Source organism: Symphalangus syndactylus, chromosome 11 (genome assembly GCF_028878055.3).
Source record: "Symphalangus syndactylus isolate Jambi chromosome 11, NHGRI_mSymSyn1-v2.1_pri, whole genome shotgun sequence".
Taxonomy (NCBI): domain Eukaryota; kingdom Metazoa; phylum Chordata; class Mammalia; order Primates; family Hylobatidae; genus Symphalangus; species Symphalangus syndactylus.
In genome coordinates this window covers 70,817,287-70,836,545 of record NC_072433.2, presented here as the reverse complement: position 1 = coordinate 70,836,545, position 19,259 = coordinate 70,817,287, and the positions used below count along the sequence as shown (strand labels likewise).

General features: G+C 34.3%; 1 protein-coding gene across 10 annotated transcripts in view; it reads right to left on the bottom strand.

Moving 5' to 3' along the window:
• The window catches only part of XRCC4 (X-ray repair cross complementing 4), a 315,918-nt gene that overhangs the window by 101,149 nt on the left and 195,510 nt on the right, over positions 1-19,259 (bottom strand). For 7 of the 10 annotated variants that reach the window (XR_010114442.1, XM_055233415.2, XM_063612826.1 and 4 more), the window contains exon 7: positions 18,451-18,598. Coding sequence is in view for 9 of the 10 variants with exons in the window: in XM_055233415.2 (XP_055089390.1) it covers positions 18,451-18,598 (148 nt within the window). In the remaining variant the exon portion in view is untranslated. Of the gene's footprint in view, positions 1-11,380; positions 13,732-18,450; positions 18,599-19,259 lie in introns of those variants that run through there. The other 3 variants (XM_063612822.1, XM_063612821.1, XM_063612823.1) reach the window with 2 other exon arrangements.

Here is a 19,259-nt window from a genome sequence, read left to right as displayed (position 1 = left end):
AAAAAACAACATAAGGACTGAAGTAGTAACTTAATAATGTTAGTTTATTTATTTTTGTACAGTTAAAAAAGGGGCTAGAGACAACTAGTTTAGGCCCTTTTTTGCACTGTTGCCTTCCATCATGGGAAGACATAGCATTTGTCTTTTTTAACCTTGTAAAGATGCAGCAAGAAAGCCCTCATCAGACACAATGCCAGAACCTTGATCTTGGACTTCTCAGCCTTCAGAACTGTGAGAAGTAAATTTCTATTATCTATAAATGACCCAGACTGTGGTGTTTTATTATTGCAGTAAAAATGGACTAAGACAGATACCACTAAATATTTAGTAAAGAAAAGTCTTTCTTACTATAGTTCTACCTCAAAAATTCTATGACTAAAATTAATTTATGTTTCCAGATCATCTGCATTGTGGTTAATCTCTGCATATTTAGTGGGAGTGAAGACTACAGCTTCAATTTGGTTAGTACATTTTTTTAGTTCAATAATTAACAGAGCCAGACAACAAGTCAAACGGAAAGTGAAGTCATTAGGTGGGGTGAAGTGATGTGAAATCTGAGTGTTTTCTCTCTTAACCTCCTGGATGGGAGCTTGACTCCATTTGTCTGACTGTCAAATTGATGAGCTAATAAAAGAGCGTTTGTTGAATAGCTCTGTAAATAATAAAACCTACTTCTACTACCTGCTTGAAAATGATGTATTTTTCTTTATTAAACAAAATATTAAATGCTTTATTAAACAAGAAATTGTTTTCTTTATTAAACAAGATATTAAATGAAAATGCTGTGTTTTTCTTAAACAAGATATTAAATTATTTTTGCAAAATCATCAAAGAATGTATAGTTATTCTAAAGTTTCTGTACTAGACAATCACATTGGTACAGACAGAAAACAAAACTTCCAGATTATAACATTTGGAAATGTGTTACAAACATGTAAATTTGTAACAAGGTAGCTAAACAATGGTTTATTTTGACTATTCTGCTTACAGTGAAGGTGTCAATATTCACTTCATGGTAATGATATTAAACTTTCAACCAATGTTGTTTTATAGTTTCTTATTTTTAAATGGACATAGGAGTGTGATGGTGCTAAAAATATGCCATATTTAGATGTCTCTGTAACCCATCAGTTGGAATAGGTTGGGTTATATACAGTAACAAATACCCCAACATGTCAGTGGATTGAAACGACAAAGCTTTAATTTTTCATTTGTTGTATGTCCATCACGGGCGGCCTGAGGGCTCCACTCCGTGCTGTCTCCTTATTCCAGGATCCAGGATGACAGGGCAGCCACCAGCTTTGCCAGTTGCTATGGCAGAAGAAAGTTCTCTGGCTCAGAAGTTACACATGTCACTTTTAATCAAAACTTGCTGGCAAGAACTAATATAGTCTTACTCAACGATAGCTGTGAAGTGCAATTTCATCATGTGCCCAGAAGGCAGAGAGCTGGAAATATTTGGTGAACAGAACTAATGACTATCACAGTTAACCAAAATATTGCTCTATTATGGTTTCACATATCTTTGCTTTCTCTGCCTGGCTAAGCTATGAAATCAGAATCTGCAACTTGAAAGGCTCCCAAGAAATTCTTTTGATTCACTGATTCTACATAGATAGATGAGTTCAATATAAAGTGTGATTTAAATAAATTAATTATGTCCTCTTAGAACTTCCCCCCAATACTAAATATGTAGATGCTCCTTCACTTATGATGGGTTACATCCCAATAAAACCATCACAAATTGAAAATTCATAAGTAAACAATTATAACAAGATTCTGTTATAAGCAACAAATTATAACCAGATTCTGTTATAAGCAACAAATTATAACAAGATTCTGTTATAAATTACAAATTATAATAAGATTCCGTTATAAGCAACAGAAAACACACAAAGACACTAGGTTAGGTATATTAAATAGGAAACAGTAACTTATAAAGAAAAGGAATTTCTTTATTAAAGTTCTGGATCCTGGGAAGTCTAAGGTTGAGGGGCCACATCTGGAGAGACAATTCTTATGGGTGAAGCCACTGTAGAATCCTGAGATTGTTCAGGGCATCACATGGCAAGGGGGCAGAGCATGCCAGCTCAGATTTCTCTTCTCCCACTTCTTCTTCATATAAAGCCATCAGCCTCATTCCCATGATAACCCATTAATGCATTAATCCACGAATGATTAATCCATGAATAAATGAATGGATTAATCCCTTCATTAGAGTAAAGCCCTCACAACCCAATCACCTCTTAAAGGTCTCACCTCTGAATACTGACACATTTGGGATTAAATTTCCTCATGGATTTTGGAAGAAACAAGTATTGAAACCGTACCATCTACCAAACATCATAGCTTAGCCTAACCTATCTTAGACATGCTCAGAGCACTTTCAGTACAGTATTCAATAAAAGACATGAGTTATTCAACACTTTATTATTAAAATAGGCTCTGTGTTAGATGATTTGGCTCAGCATCTGGAGAAAGTATTGTACCACATATCGCTAGTCCAGGAAAAGACCAAAATTCAAATTCAAAGTAGAGTTTCTACTGAATGTATATTGCTTTTGCACCATCATAAAGTCAAAAAATCCTAAATCAAGACACTGTAAATCAGGGACTGTCTGTATTTAAATCCAGTTCTGGGATCACACTAAAATTGAGCTAAGAGCCCAGGAAGGAATCACTTGGGTATCAAATCCAGGTATAATCAACAAAATAGTTATTCAAAGATCAACTGTATTCATTTTTCCACAAATGCTACAATCCATTAAAGAATCATGCATGTAAATCTGACACTACGATAATCCCTTTCTTTACTTTCATTGTATTTGCTGTGTAAATCTACACATTAGGAACCATCTACACATTGCTGAAGAGAAACAGCCACTCATGCTGTCTGTGCTCACTTTAAGATCATGGTCATAAATCCAAAATGTCTAGGACTCTCCAATCTTTATCTCCATACCTCATTTGTCGCAGGAATTCTAGATTCATATATATCTTGGTATCTCTGTTGTGATGTCTGTTAAGTCTCTAAAACCTAACCTAGCCAAAACAGAACCATCTATTTTCACGACCTGCAAAGCTGTTTCTTTCTCAGTTCTTCCCATGTCTGAAAGCTGCAGCATTTACCCAGTTTGTCAAGCTAAAACATAGGAATCCTCCTGATTCCTTTCTCTCCCTTATTCTAAATCAAACCTACTAGCAAGTCTTGGGAACTTTACTGCTAAAACATATGCATGATCTATGAATTCTTCACTAGGTCCTCTATTAGCCTACTCTAAGACCGACTTCAACTTGGACTACAGTTAAAACCTCCTAACTGATCTGTCTGTTATCACAAGCTCCCTACTTAAAAATCCATTTTCCACACAGTGATAACTCCCTACTTCCAAATCCATTTTCCACATACTGATAATAGCAATCTTTTAAAGACAACATCAGTCCATGTCATTGCCATTAAAATTTACCATTATACTTTGAATAAAATTTAAAGACCATTGGCCTTCAAAGCTTATTTCATTGATACATACATCCCATACCACTCCCTCTCATTCCCCTACATGGTACATATTTCTACTCCTTCAATACAGTGGATTTGCTCACCTGAGGGCCTTTGCATTACCTTTCTTTCAATCTTTGCAGGATGTCTTCTTGTCATTTAGGCTCAGCTTAAATGCCAATTTCCTGACCATTCTATATAAAAAGGAACCACTTCATCACAATCTTTTGCATCACCTTAATTATCTGCATATTTCTTTATTATTTTACAATGTGTCCATGTTTATTTATTCATTTTCACTTGTTTCACACCACTAAAACATAATCACAGCTGTTTTGCTCACCACCATGTCTTCTATCCTCTGTGCCTAAGTCACTGTCTGGCTCACATTAGGTACTCAGCAAATATTTGTTGAAAAGATGCTTATGATTTCAAAATACACAAAGTACATGGCATGAGCAGGGAAGGTACAAAAGTTACATAACACAACACTTGATACTTTGTAATTATTCTCGAATTTCAGATGATAAAAATTAGATTATAAATTATTAAACATAACAAAGACAAGTGCTTTTGTAGTGTAATTTTTCCACAAGTAATTAACCTGACTTGGAAGACAGTTTACATTCAAACCTAGACAGTCGGGTACTGGAAAGGGAAAACAGAATGAACATGAGCAAGAGTTGGGGCATTTACCAATATTGAACATTTATCATGTGCCTGGCATAATATAATTGTCATCTCTTTAATTTTAACAAGGTAGGTATTGCTGTTCCCATTTTAGAAATTATAATATTGAGGCATAGACTCATTAAGTAGCTTGCTCACATAGTGGTGAGCCCTGACACAGGAGCAGCAGTATCTACAACTAGAAAAGTAGTGATAACTCAGGAATAAAAGGTGTAACAGCCACATGGAACAACAAAAAAAAAGAGCCCACATAGCCAAGACAATCCTAAGCAAAAAGAAAAAGGCTGGAGGCATCATGCTACCTGACTGCAAACTATACTACAAGTCTACAGTAACTAAAACAGCATGGTACTGGCACCAAAACAGATATATAAACCAATGGAACAGAACAGAGGCCTCAGAAATAACACCATACATCTACAACCATCCAATGTGTGACAAACTTGACAAAAACAAGTGAGGGGGAAAGGATTCCCTATTTAATAAATGGTGCTGGGAAAATTGGGTAGCCATATGCAGAAAACTGAAACTAGATCCCTTCCTTACACCTTATACAAAAATCAACTCAAGATGGATTAAAAGACTTAAACGTAAAACCTAAAACTATAAAAACCCTAGAAGAAAACCTAGGCAATACCATTCAGGACATAGGCAAAGACTTCATGACTAAAACACCAAAAGCAATTGCAACAAAAGCCAAAATTAACGAATGGGATCTAATTAAACTAAAGAGCTTCTGCACAGCAAAAGAAACTATCATCAGAGTGAACAGGCAACCTACAGAATGGGAGAAAATTTTTGCAATCTATCCATCTGACAAAGGTCTAATATCCAGAATCTACAAGGAACTTAAACAAATTTACAAGAAAAAAACAACCCCATTGAAAAGTGGGTGAAGGATATGAACAGACACTTCTCAAAGGAAGACATTTATGCAGCCAACAGACATATGAAAAAAAGCTTATCATCACTGGCCATTAGAGAAATGCAAATCAAAACCACAATGAGATACCATCTCACTCCAGTAAGAATGGCGATCATTAAAAAGTCAGTAAACAATAGATGTTGGAGAGTATGTGGAGGAATAGGAATGCTTTGACACTGTTGGTGGGAGTGTAAATTAGTTCAACCATTGCGGAAGACAGTGTGGTGATTCCTCAAGGATCTAGAACCAGAAATACCATTTGACCCAGCAATCTCATTACTGGGTATATCCCTAAAGGATTAAAAATCATTCTACTATAAAGACACATGCAGACTTACGTTTATTGCAACTCTATTTACAATAGCAAAGACTTGGAACCAACCCAAATGCCCATCAATGACAGACTGGATAAAGAAAATGTGGCACATATACACCATGGAATACTATCCAGTCATAAAAAATAAGGAGTTAATGCCATTTGCAGGGACATGGATGAAGCTGGAAACCATCATTTTCAGCAAACTAACAGGAACAGAAAACCAAACACTGCATGTTCTGACTCACAAGTGGGAGTTAAGCAACGAGAACACATAAACACAGAGAGGGGAACATCACATACTGTGGCCTGTCGTTGTGGGGTCGGGGGAAAGAGGAGGGAGAGCATTAGGACAAATACCTAATGCATACGGGGGCGTAACACCTAGATGACGGGTTGATGAGTGTGACAAACCACCATGGCACATGTATACCTACCTATGTAACAAACCTGCATGTTCCGCATATGTACCCCAGAACTTAAAGTATAATACATAATAATAATAAAAAAGGTGTAACAACAAGGGAACACCCCACACTAACAGAAGTGTAGTATCCCATTATTCTCTGTAAAGATCACACCATGTCTGAGATATAAACAGAGTTTGGGGTGCATGACTTTAATGGAACACTGGAAAATTATATGCATTCAGTGAAAAGCAAATCCAACTAAGAGAATGATTGACAACAATATAATACACAAGAATGTTAAAAAACTTAGGCTCTTTTAGCTTGCAGAAGAAAAACTCCAGAGTACAAAATGGTCTTCAAGTTAAATAGAATTATATCTAATTTAGTGATAGAGTTTTAATTGTAGGTCTTAATGTGAAAATCAAATTATCCTGAAAAATCCTTAGGAAAATACCATAGTCCAGCATGTTATACAAATTTCAGTTGGTCCAGCACCCCAGGATCAACAGGTTTCCTCCTATTTTAGGATTTATGGCTATTTGTTTTCCATGAAGCACTAGAAAATGTTACACGGTCGCCTTGTGTTTAGTTGCATATAAAGGTTTATCTTTAAATGCAGTGCTTACATAACAGAAAGATAGTGGGAACTCAAACAGCTAGGGAAAGGAGATATATGTTTCCCATTTCATTTTCACTCCTGGGCATATGCTGGACTAGAATGCCCAGCACTATTTAAATTGTTCCCTTTCCTCTCTCTCTCTTCCCTCCCCCTTTTTATGTAGGAGAGGGGAATAGAGAGAATATAATGCATTTGCATCATATTTTATGTACTCAACATGACTCTATTTTATATGAGTGACTTTAATGTAGAAGATTTATCTGATATGATTCAGAAGGCAAAACTGTGATCAAAGAGTAGACATTACCAGGATAAACAGGCTTTCATTTAAAGTAATATGCCTTATTGTCCCACAAAGCATTTGTGTAATGGTTACATGCCATATATTATTATTTTGGATTAGATAAGTAATAATTTCCATCTCAATATTATAACAATACATTTGTGAAACAAGTAGACAAAATGAAACAAAAAAATAAGAATGACTTTATGCTATTTTAGATTGACATTATTATTTCCTTTATTGCTTGTAATTCAAATGGGAGTATAATTAGTAATAAATTTAGGATTCTTTGAGTACATAATAATCTATGATATTCCAAACATTCAGAATGAATGAGTTACTGGATTCAATTCCTTATCATTGTAAATTATTTCAAATGTAGGACAGGATTACAATAATTTTCAAGTTTCAAAAAATGCCAAAGGCAGTAAGCAATTAAGTAAAATAATATAAATGTCAAGAGAAATAAGAATTTTCAAAATTTCAGGTAACTTCCACCAACAGAAAATTTCAATCAGGTTCATGGTGCCTGTGAAAGACAATCCAGGAATGCATTTTAGTTAGTAGTTGATTAAACGGGCTGAAGAAAACCCCTTCTGTCTTCCTATACATTGCAAAACGCCATCTTTACTAAAAATACAAAAATTAGCTGGGCATGGTGGCAGGCGCCTATAATCCTAGCTACTTAGGAGGCTGAGGCGGGAGAATCGCTTGAACCCAGGAGGCAGAGATTGCAGTGAGCCGAGATCTTGCCACTGCATTCCAGCCTGGGTGACAGAGTGAGACTGTCTCAAAATATCCTGAAACAATATATTGTTTCAGGATGATGCAGGGGCAAGGTCATTCAGGGCACGTAACCTATGGTAATGAGTGTAGACTAAGTACAATAGGAAGGCACTGGAATACTCTAGGAAAGGGATGGAAAGTCTGGAGACATGAGGAGAAGTATAAAGATATAATCCAATTTGTGTTTTCATAAGTTCACTATGTGGAAAACAGTTTAGAGGTCAGAGAAGTGGAAATGGGAAAAAAAGGGAGTAGGCTGCAGTCATGCATGCAAAAGGATCATGGCTTAGACTAGGTTAGTGGCAGCAGAAGTAGAAAACATGAGATTAAATTCTAAGATATTTTAGAAGCATAAAGTATGAGACTGACAAATGGAGTAGAGCTAGGGGTGAGAAAAAAGAAGAAGCTACAGATAACTCTTAAATTTAAGGCTTTAGTTGCTGTATAGACCAGTGGTCCCCAACCTCTGGTCCATGGCCTAAGAGGAACCAGGCTGAACAGCAGTAGGTGAGTGGTGGGTGAGTAAGTAAGCTTCATCTGTATTTACAGCCGCCTCCCATCACTCACATTACCACCTGAGCTCCACCTCCTGTCAGATCAGCAGCAGCATTAGATTCTCATAGGAGCACAAATCCTATTGTGAACTGTGCATGCGAGGGATCTAGGTTGTGTGCTCCTTATGAGAATCTAATGCCTGCTAATCTGTCACTGTCTCCCATCATCCCCAAATGGGACCATCTAGTTAGAGGAAAACAAGCTCAGGGCTCCCACTGATTCTACATTATGGTGAGTTGTATAATTATTTCATTATATATTACAATGTAATAAAGAAATAAAGTGCACAATAAATGTAATGTGCTTGAATGACCCCCAAACCATCCCCCCACCCACCCCAGGTCCATGGAAAAATTGTCTTCCACAAAATCAGTCCCTGGTGTCAAAAAGATTGGGGACCTCTGGTACAGATGTAGTACCATTTTCCAAAAAGGGGAAGATTCTGCTGGGTTAGATCTACTAAATATTTTCTTTCCCGTATTATACAAAAGGCCTATCTATTACTTCATTTACTTGGTAATTATTGAATATCTACTATGTGTTAGGTTATGCTAGTGTATAATATTTTCTTTTTTGTAACTGTCTATTTTTACTGAATTCCCAATTTCAGGTTATTTTTTGAACTCTATCAAATGTAATATATTTTCTCACCTAGAGTTACTTATCTGTGCATCCATCCTCGGTTAATGAAAAACAGTAGCAAATTTTTTCTTTGTTATTTGTGCCTCCCTCTACTATTCATTTTAATTGGGCATTCTAGATGTACTTGGAACTATTACACCAATTGGCCTCATTATCACATTGTACTGTAATTATTTATTGGTGTGTTTCTGAAATTACATCCTATTCTCCTTGAGGGAAAGTGCCTGGTCTCTTTTGTTTGGTGCTATAGTCCCAGCATAGGACACAGTGCTTGGCACACAGTAGGTACATCATTACTACATTAAGGTGGAGATAAAAGGCAGAGGCCTATAACCATTGACTAAGGATAATGTGTAATGCCAAATTTTCATTCTTATGATGGGTTCGTTTTCCTCTTCTGGAAGTTATTGGTGTATGTTCCTGACAGCTTAGATGGAAGACTCCAGAAATATACTTGAGACCTGAAAGACCATCTTATTATTCAGTGAGAACACTGAGATTTTCATCTGCCTTATTTGCCCACATAGCAGTTGAGAACAGATAAAATGTTCTCCAACAGTTTCTATGTTTTATATGGTGCCATTTATTGCTTGACCCAAGATAAACCTCAATAAATAGAAAATTATCATTTTCATGATTTCCTTGAAATGGGATATATAGGTCCATTTGATTTTATATTAATATCTCATTACTTCATTGGTTTGCTAAATTGATTTGTTCAATTCATATCCTATTCTCTAAAGTTGGGAAATTTCTAGAACATCATATATCATGGTCCTAGGGAAAATATTCTTTAAAATCAGCACTATATCCATAACAGAATGTGGCAGTGAAAAAGTTGATTTTCTCTGTATTCCGTAAGGAGAATATCATATAACCCCAAGTAAGAGAAACCCCATGCCTTCAGATCACAATCAAAACACATGTCCAGAGAAAATATTTCCTGGGGTTGGGGCAAACAAGAACCTCTATGACAAGGAAGGTTTTCAGAGGCTACAATACACCTTCCTGAGTAACCCTTCTTAGGGCACAATTTGAAGAAAGCTTGCTGATAAATTACTTATAGGTGCAATTAAGTTCAACAATGAAACAAATGAAATGATGTAAAATGATATAATATCAATGCATCACAATATATACATTTGAGTATATACATATAGCAGCATGGAAAAGGGAGCTTTTCCAGTCTTTTGAGAAGTCAATCCCCATGACTTGTTTTGTTTATCCATCTTTTGTGGTAGGTTGATTTCTAAAGTAAGATAGATGATTTATTTTGGTAAAGACTAAGTTTACCAAATAGCTTTCAATAACTGATGAGGCTTCCCTGATCTCTGGTAGTAAGAGGATAGCAACCTCAAATGTTTCTCAATTCATCCCTGCTGTTCCTTCCCATCACATTCACTATTACACCAATTACAGTCACTATTCTTCAGATAACTCTTCCTGGGTTACTACTACAGTATCTTCCTATCTTCACTGCCAACCCATAAACTTTCCTTCCATCCAATATATGGTTTCCAGGAAAATTTTTGTAAAGCACTGTTCATTATGCCATTATTTGGCTCAAAACCTTTTAACAGTTCTTGTAGCATTCATAAAAGAAGTCCAAATAAATGTCTCTTTGTGCTCTACGTTCTGCCTATCTTGCCAGCTTTATTCATATTTCTAAGCACCTCAATGATATAGGCATTGGTCCTTAATCTTTCAGACTCCTTCTCCATGCGTTTGTTTTATACAGTCTGTTCCCCTGATAGGATAGCCCTTCTTTTTAGTAAGGGACTATCCCAGATTTCTCTAACAAAAAGAACAAAACAAAAACAAACCACCACCATAGCTTCGATCAAGCTAGACATTTATTTTTCTCACACAACAGTCCAGAGGTAGCTGGGTGGTCCATGGTGGGTATGCTGCCCTGCTCTCTGAGACTGTCCGTGATTCCTCCTATCTTGCTTTCCCATCTCCTACCATGGTTTTCTTAAATGTTAAATGGCTGAGAAGGAAGAAAGAGACATAGGAATGTATGCCCAATCATTTTATGGGCAAGATCCCCAAATTGCCCATATCATTTCCATTTATATCTCATTAGCAATGGCTTTGTCACATGGCCACCCATCACTGCTAGTGAGGCTGGGAATTATAGCCTCTAGGTTGATAGGCACATGTGCTGTTAAACCCTGTGGATAGAGCAGGTGGTGGAAAGGAGTTCTGTTACTAAAGGAAATAAGGGGACGCTGTGGATTGGGTTCAATTAGAACTCTCTTTCTTTCAGTTTATGCCTTTAGAAATAACATTCATCGTCAAAGCCAAACTCAAATAACACCTCCTCAGGTGTTTACACCTTTAGAAACAACATTCATCTCCAAAGCCAGACTCAAAGAACACTTCCTCCTGGTCAGTCTTCTCTGATTTTATCCTATCTCCTTATTCCATATAGCTCCAAAAGGACTAGCAACTCTCTTTCCTCTGAAATTTCATAGCTTTCATACCTACTATGGAATTTGGCACAATCTAGACATATTATAGTTAGCCATATACATATTAAAGATAGTTTGTCAGAAAACGTAATGTGGCCCAGAAGCAAACAACATATGTGTGCTATCCATTACTCCTCCTTCATTGTTCTATTAATACACAAAGACAAAGACAGAGGCTGTATCAACTTCTTATTCTGTATTTCTAGAAGTCATTTATACAGGAGTAAACATTCAATAATGGTGGTAATGATGACATTGCTTTATCCAATACACTGATAATTTATCTTCATTTACTACAAAAATAACATTTTACAAAGTAACATATACATATTTGATCTAGAGAAATAAGTTTTAGAAATTGTTTAGAAACAAGGTTATTGTAAAAGATTTTCAATTAAACAAAATATGATGTCCTAAAATTTTACTAAAAGTATTTTTGAATAATGATGTTTAAACAAAGCATGTTTGTGCTTTTGTCCTTTAGTAACAATTTTCCAAAAACAAAGTCTTTGAATAATACTAATGGATCATTATATATTTTTAATTTCTTAGGTTTATTTTTTATTCTCATATCTGATTTCTTTCTTCCATTTGCTGACCTCTGTTACTTTGGGGGTTCATATCTTCTTATTTTGGCATAACTAGTTTATACTTTTCAGACAACATGAAACAGTCTACATTTCTAGTGGGTAAAATATTTTATTTCATAATTTTTACTACGGACCAAATACTTACTTTACATTGAGTTACACATCATACTAGATGATTTAAGTTATAGAATTTCACTGCTACAGTGTAAATTTTGGATACAGTATACCAAAAAAAATACCTCCTATTTTTCCTTTAATATTGAACCATAAATTATGAGTGGGGAGTCATTTCCTTTGATTAATAACTTTGCCGGCCATGTATAATGAATATTTACACATTATGTTGGTAGAGTGCTTAAAATGCCTGGAACAATAACTATTATCAAGCCAAATTTAGAGAAATTGTATGTATCAAAGTCTTTCAAATGACAGGAGTATAACATGTAGGAAACATATGATAAATCCCCTTTACTTAAAACTCAGAAAGATTATAAAAGCCTCCTATAAACATTTTTTTTAAAACAGACATCTGAGTCTGTCAGTAATTTAAAATTTAAATGTATGTAATAGCCTGGGGGAATTGTAGTAAGGGTTGTTCCCAGGGTGAGTTATAAACATCAAAATATTTTTTTAAAACACCTATGTAAGCTCCAATGAAACATATTATCTTGAAATTACGTTAAAGTAGAACTTACAATTCATGCACTTACAAGACCAAGCCTATGATACATTTAATAATCATGCTTTAAAAGGCCATAAATCTGTGTTTAATACAGAATACATTAAAAAAAATTTGTCCTTTTTGTATACTTAAAAAATCTATTCAGGCAAACATTCTCTTAAAGTGTAACTGTTGATTTTATTGGCAAATCTATAATAATGCATATGATCAATCTTTATTGAATTATTTTGGGTCACAAACACAATTAATAAATCATCTTTGAAGTGCACTGACCATAATCAGTATACTCTGGAACAAGGCCAAGGGGCCATTAATCAAAATATGCAGCAAGCAAAGTGAGAGCCGCAGCCTGACCAGTTAGGTAAACATAGAGTGAAGCTAATAAAAACCTATCTCGTTTTAAAACCACCACCGTGTTTACTTTTGCAACTAAGATAAACATTATGATAAAATTAAAGTTGTGTAAAAAATGAGGTTTGCTCATGATGACCAGAGTAAATATATAGCAATTGAACATTCATTTTATGTACCTAATTTGACATTTTAAAAGTCTAAAGTTCAGGTACCAAAAATCTACAAAAATTAGATATTTGAATTTGATGATTATATTATCCATCTAAATTTAAAAAACATAATTTTCAAATACTTTGAGATTTAAACTTTGAATACATTGCTAGCAATTTTTAAGAATCAAGGTATGAAAATAAATTCTTTTTGAAAAGAATCTGAAAAGATGGGATGGTCAACTACCCCATTTTAAGTTGGCACATGCAATTTCATCTCCTTCTCTCTATATATGTATTTCTAAAATGTAAACAACAACAACAAAAACTCAAAAGGCAAACACTGTTGTGAGGGTACAAATTGTTATAGCTTTCCTGGAGAAATTCCGGCAAAACATACATACATGTATGTTTAATATATGTGTAATTCCATATGTAACTCTCTCTACATATAAACTATTATATATCTCAAATTAATCAACTGCTTTTAAAACATAGTCTTCCAAAGATATTATTTTCCTCCCACATTACACCATATCGATTGCTAGATGGAAGAAAAAAAAAGTTGTGGGTTATAGCATAACTGGTGTGAGCCTAGTTTTGTCAATGAAGTGTGGAAGAGAGAGGGATCTGCGAAGACACAGAGTACCAGGTCTCAACGGTGGTCATCTCCAGGTGGGTGGGATTACGAGTTTCCCATATGCTCATTCTTTTGTTTCTGTGTGTTTTCTGATTTTTCTGGAATGAGCACGAACTGCTTTTATAATTGGGAAACAAATAAAATAAAGTTCATTTTATTAAAAAATAAACGAATTAATACCAGACTCTTACCCCCTCACTGTTTTAATTTTTATAATTCATAACATTAATAATAGAAACATAGGAAGAAGATATCAGAAAGCAAACAAATAACTTTCTTCAAAACTCCATTAAAAAGGAGAATCTTTATTAAGAGTGAATATTGCCACATAAACTCTATGTGACTGCAACTGAGTTACTGTGGGGAAATGAGCTCTTAGGACCCTGAAAAGCTTTAATAGATATAGTCACTTTGGTTTGGAAGCCACAAAAATTCTGATGTTTATAACTCCTCAAAACAAAAGTGCATGGATTGTACAATTTCTTCAAGGATAATACTGTAAGCATCTGGCATAACAAAATAAGAATTGAGCTTTTGTAGGTTCAGGAAGACAATACCTTATACAAACTCTATCAGTGGCACTGCACTCTATGGAGGTGGGGAAATACTGGGCTGAAATACGCTACATCTTTTTCTGCCCCTTGTAGCCACAAGACTGTGATAAGATTGTGTAGTCCTAGCTAATTAAATAAAAAACTCACTCTAAGGTGTATGTGTTGTTTTGGCATCCGGTATTCATTTGAAATACTATTTAGTATTTTTATTGGTAAAAGCAACTTTACTACAAATTTTCTTTTATATTTGATGGACATAGTTTGTCCAGATACTTTGAAAGTTTACAAGATTAATAAAAAAAATTCATTACAAAGCTCTGTGAATTTAATAATTTATATTTATTTTATATCTGTATTCCTTTTACAGTGATTTATATTTGTTCTGAAGTCTCTAAAAGCTTTGCAGAGTATTTCAGGTATTAACTGAAGTCATTTCTCTCTGTATATTGAGTCAAAATAAAAGGAAAGCTTCCCCAACCCCCCAAAAAAGTGGTTCTCAGATAAAATAAAATGCTCAAAATCCATTCCCACGTATAATAGTGCACCCACAGATCTGGAACACAATTCCAAATATTTCAATTTAGAACTTTATGACTGATGTACTCCCCTCGCTCTGCACAAAATTATTTGTGTATATCTTTGTCTCTCAAAAGATTATAAACCCAGTTGAGGAAGTAACCAGGCACAAACTCTGGAATAAAACACCGGCTGTGCTGCTCTGGCAAAAGAACTATATCTTTATGAGCCTTGGTTGCTTTTCATCTGTAAGAAGGATAAAGTAATACCTATTTTATAGGGTTTGCGTGAGATTTAAATGAGAGATAACATATAAAGCGCTTATCAAGATTCTGATTTATTTTTATATCTCTCTCTCCTTCTATACCTTGTCACTATAACAATGACTTAGGGTTGCAATAAATGTTCAACTAAATTTAAAAACTATTATGATTTTGTTTTATAGATAAGTATTTAGTTTTTCTCAGAATGCAAAATAACCCTGTGGTATTTATAAAGTACTTAATATGTTACATTGTAAAATACCTATAAACAGTTAAATTTAAAAAATGAATACTTTTCTCATGGATATTTCATATTTTTAATTGCTTCATGAATTTTAATCAATAATAGCTAATAAATGTGGAAGTATTTGATTGCTAAATCATATTCATGTTTTGAAAGCAGTGAATAGTTAAATATACAATAGATTTATAAATATTGAGAAGGACCTTACAGATCATCTAGTATAATCCTTTCATTTTTAGATGAGAAAACTGAACCTTGGAAAGGTAAAATGACTTGCACAAAGTCTTGTAGACAAAAAAAAAAAAAAAAATTAAGCCATAGTACTTATGACCACTTCTTCCCCTACTTCTGTTTCTTTGTTCTTGGGTTGCAGAGGTAGAGAAGCTAAATAGTGGAATCACATGTAAGATGTCTGGTGGGAATGTTGGAAGGGACTGAAGGTCATGCAATCAGAAGGCCCTAGGAAACTGAAGTTTAGAGGTAGGGACTGATGTATTTTCACCCGGAAGTAGCAAACTAACCACATCTGCATTTATTTGCGAGTCTACAGATAGAGTACATGAACCTAATTGATGTTTATGTTTTTGATGACAAGCTGTCAGAGAAAAAAATCATGCTTCAGGAAGGCAGGAAAACAGGTAGCAGTTTTAATTTTAAAACTTAAAATAAGGGCCAGCCATTAGTAATTGAGAATGTCTTACTCAGGTTTTTTTTAAGAGCTAAGGCTTATTTTTGCTTTTGTTTTATAGAAGCTTCTTTTTTTTAATTAAAAAAAATTGGGAAAGTACAACTAGTATTTAAAATTTTTAACAGCCATAAAATTTCAGTCTCCTCTATTCAAAATGCAAAAAAATCCTATAGTATAAAAAAAAAAACAAAATACATAATTTAACATTTTGTTTATTTGAGCAAAAGAGGAGGCATTATACAGTAGGGTATCAACCACTCAACATCTGACTGATACATGCTAAACTAAATTTCTCTTAATCTTTAAAATGCTCCCTGACATCTAACAGGTGTTTTTCATTTCTACATAGGGGCAGTCTGCCTAAAAGGCCTACAATGATATAATTAGCAGACCATTCCCAAAAGCTGATATGGTTTATATCAACTTTGTCAACTTTTAAAATGGTGAAAATCTATAACATAAACATTGACACGATTACCTAAACATGGAAAAGAAAGGGAACATAATATTAATTGTCTGTATGTTTGGAGAAACAAACACACTACCTTTATTAAAAAGCTAAACAAAAATATTTAGTCTTGATTCAGAGCTAAACTTCTTTCATCTCTGTATCATGCATATCAGAAACCTGCTTAAGCAACACAGTGTACTCAGAAAATGTTAGCAACCTAAAACCTTACCTTTGCTTCACACATAGAGTGAAAAGACCTAAGATGCAGCTCTCCAACATAAAACCAGTATTTCCTTCTTCCCGCAAACCATGAGTCATTATCAGACAAAACAACTGGACTGAAAGTTCCATGAGGACAGGAGCTGTGTCTATTTTCTACTTTCTGGGATCCTCAGCATGATCAATATTATGCCTGGCACATAATTCAATTTCAACTCATTACTCACTTGTCTACTAATTGATTGAATGAAGTACTTAGTTTCTGGAACGTTTCAAACTGCTTATAATTTTATTCTTTCCCATATTAATCCATAGGAATAGTTTGGCTACTTCAATGTTTGTAAATTGAAAATATTTTTGGTCCACTATATAAAAGAGATCACACTATGCCTTGAACTCTGCGAGCTCTATCAAGGGGTTAAAAGCTATGAATAAATTCAAATGATAAACACAAACCAGAAAGAATTTAGTGCACAATGGGTTTTTGCATATATTGTCTAAAGACATTAGGAATCCAGCATAGTATAGAGATAGCATTTTTAAGTATATGTAGATCAGGCCAATTGCGGAGAGAACAAAAACACAATGATAGACAAAATAATCCCACTATACAGTGTTGATATGCTAGAAACTAAAACATGTTCCCACTAGGCTACCAGTTTCCTGATGGCATGAATTGTGCTTCTTTGCACCCTTATGGTCTACAACAGAATTTTAAAGCTTTTTGCTCTCAGGAACCCTTTATATTTTAAAAAATTTTTGAGGGTCGCAAGAGTTTTGACTCCACATTTCAGTTTATGTAGACTATTTGCCATATTGAAAATTAAACCTGAGAAAATTTAAACAGATTCATTAATTCATTTAAAAATAACACAAATCCAGTATATGATAATATCAATAATATATTCTTTATGAAACACATTTTCCAGAAAAAAATGTTATGAGGGCATTGTTTTATACTTTTCAAATCTGGTTGATAGCTGGTTTGATTGAAAACAGTTGGATTTTCACCAGCTTCTGCATTCAATCAGCGGTGAAATGTTATTTTAATTGAAGGATATAAGAAAATCCAGCCTCCCACAGGTATGGAATTTAAGAAGGGACGACCTTAGGGACCCCTACAAAGGGCCATTGGAAAACCCCAGGTACCCTCATTCCATACTGTGAAAATCACTGAACTATAAAATCATCTGCCGCAGTATCATCATTCAATAACTATTTACTGAATTAACAAAAACTTTAGAAAAAATAAATTCTCAGAGCATATATACACATACCCAAAGATACAAATGATTTGCACATTCATTTTGGATTAAACTGATAATATTCTTTATAAACGCTCATTGTTTTGCTGTAACGAAATATTAAGTGTTTCAACTTCGCAACTCATCACACCTAAATTGAAATATAGACTGATGCAGGGTAATCAGAACCAAAGAGTGAAAAACAGTGAAAACAAAGTACACAATGCCAAAACTTGATAGAAATAAACAGATGATGAGAAAGAGACATTTTACTTGAAAAAATGCCAAGTATAACCAAATTAAATGGCTAATTTGAATGCTACACGGGTCTCTTTTAAGCAGTAAATTAGATTGAAACATTTTACTGAACACTAGTTGGATTCCAATATTTTTTGTATCCTACATGCCATTTCTAATTAATCTATAAAAACCATGAGAAAAAAATTTTTGCTTACGTTTTCAGCATTTCAGCTTTAAATATTAATAGAAATTAACCAAATACTGAAACAATATATTGATTCAAACATTTTACAACTCCAAAATGACATTTTCTTAAAAATAACTTTAAAAACGTTCAAAATGAAAATATAATTTTTAAGATATGCTAGATTTTCAAAAATGTCATCTCACTTCTTGGCAAAGAATAAAATGACTTACTTTTCCTTTTCTTGAAGCTGATTCTCCTGAGGAGCCATTTTAGGTTCTGTCCCAAGATTTCTTTGCATTCGCTGTCTCCTTTTTCTACTTGGTGCAATATCAGTGACATCAAGACTTGAAATAATGGAATCATCTTTACTTACAGCAGCTAAAATAAAATGAGATGAGAATGTGACCCAAGAAAATTATGCATATCATTTGTAAGTAAAGTATTAACTTGCTGGTTTAGCATTGACATAAGGTGACAGTTAAAATATAGCAAAAATATTCTTTCAAATCTTTATGCAGATTTGTTGAATCAAGTCAGTTAGATGGCATATGATACTTTACTACCAACAAAAAACATTATGTATATTGTACACATGGAATAATTTGATCAAAATGATCTTTCATGCTGGGTAAACGTGTTCTTGGAGATTTAATGGAGCTAGTATTTTTATTAGGATTGTAACTAGAAATCATAGCAACAATGACAAAACTGCATAGATTTTTTTTTATTATCTTTTAAGTTCTGAGATACATGTGCAGAACGTGCAGGTTTGTTACATATGTATAGAAGTGCTATGGTGGTGTGCTGCACCCATCAACCCGTCATCTATATTAGGTATTTCTCCTAATGGTATCCCTCCTCTTGCCCCTTACCCACTGACAGGCCCCGGTGTGTGATGTTTCCATCCCCATGTCCATGTGTTCTCATTGTTCAACTCCCACTTATGAGTGAGAACATGCAATGTTTGGTTTTCTGTTCCTGTGTTAGCTTGCTGAGAATGATGGTTTTTAGCTTCATCCATGTCCCTGCAAAGGACATG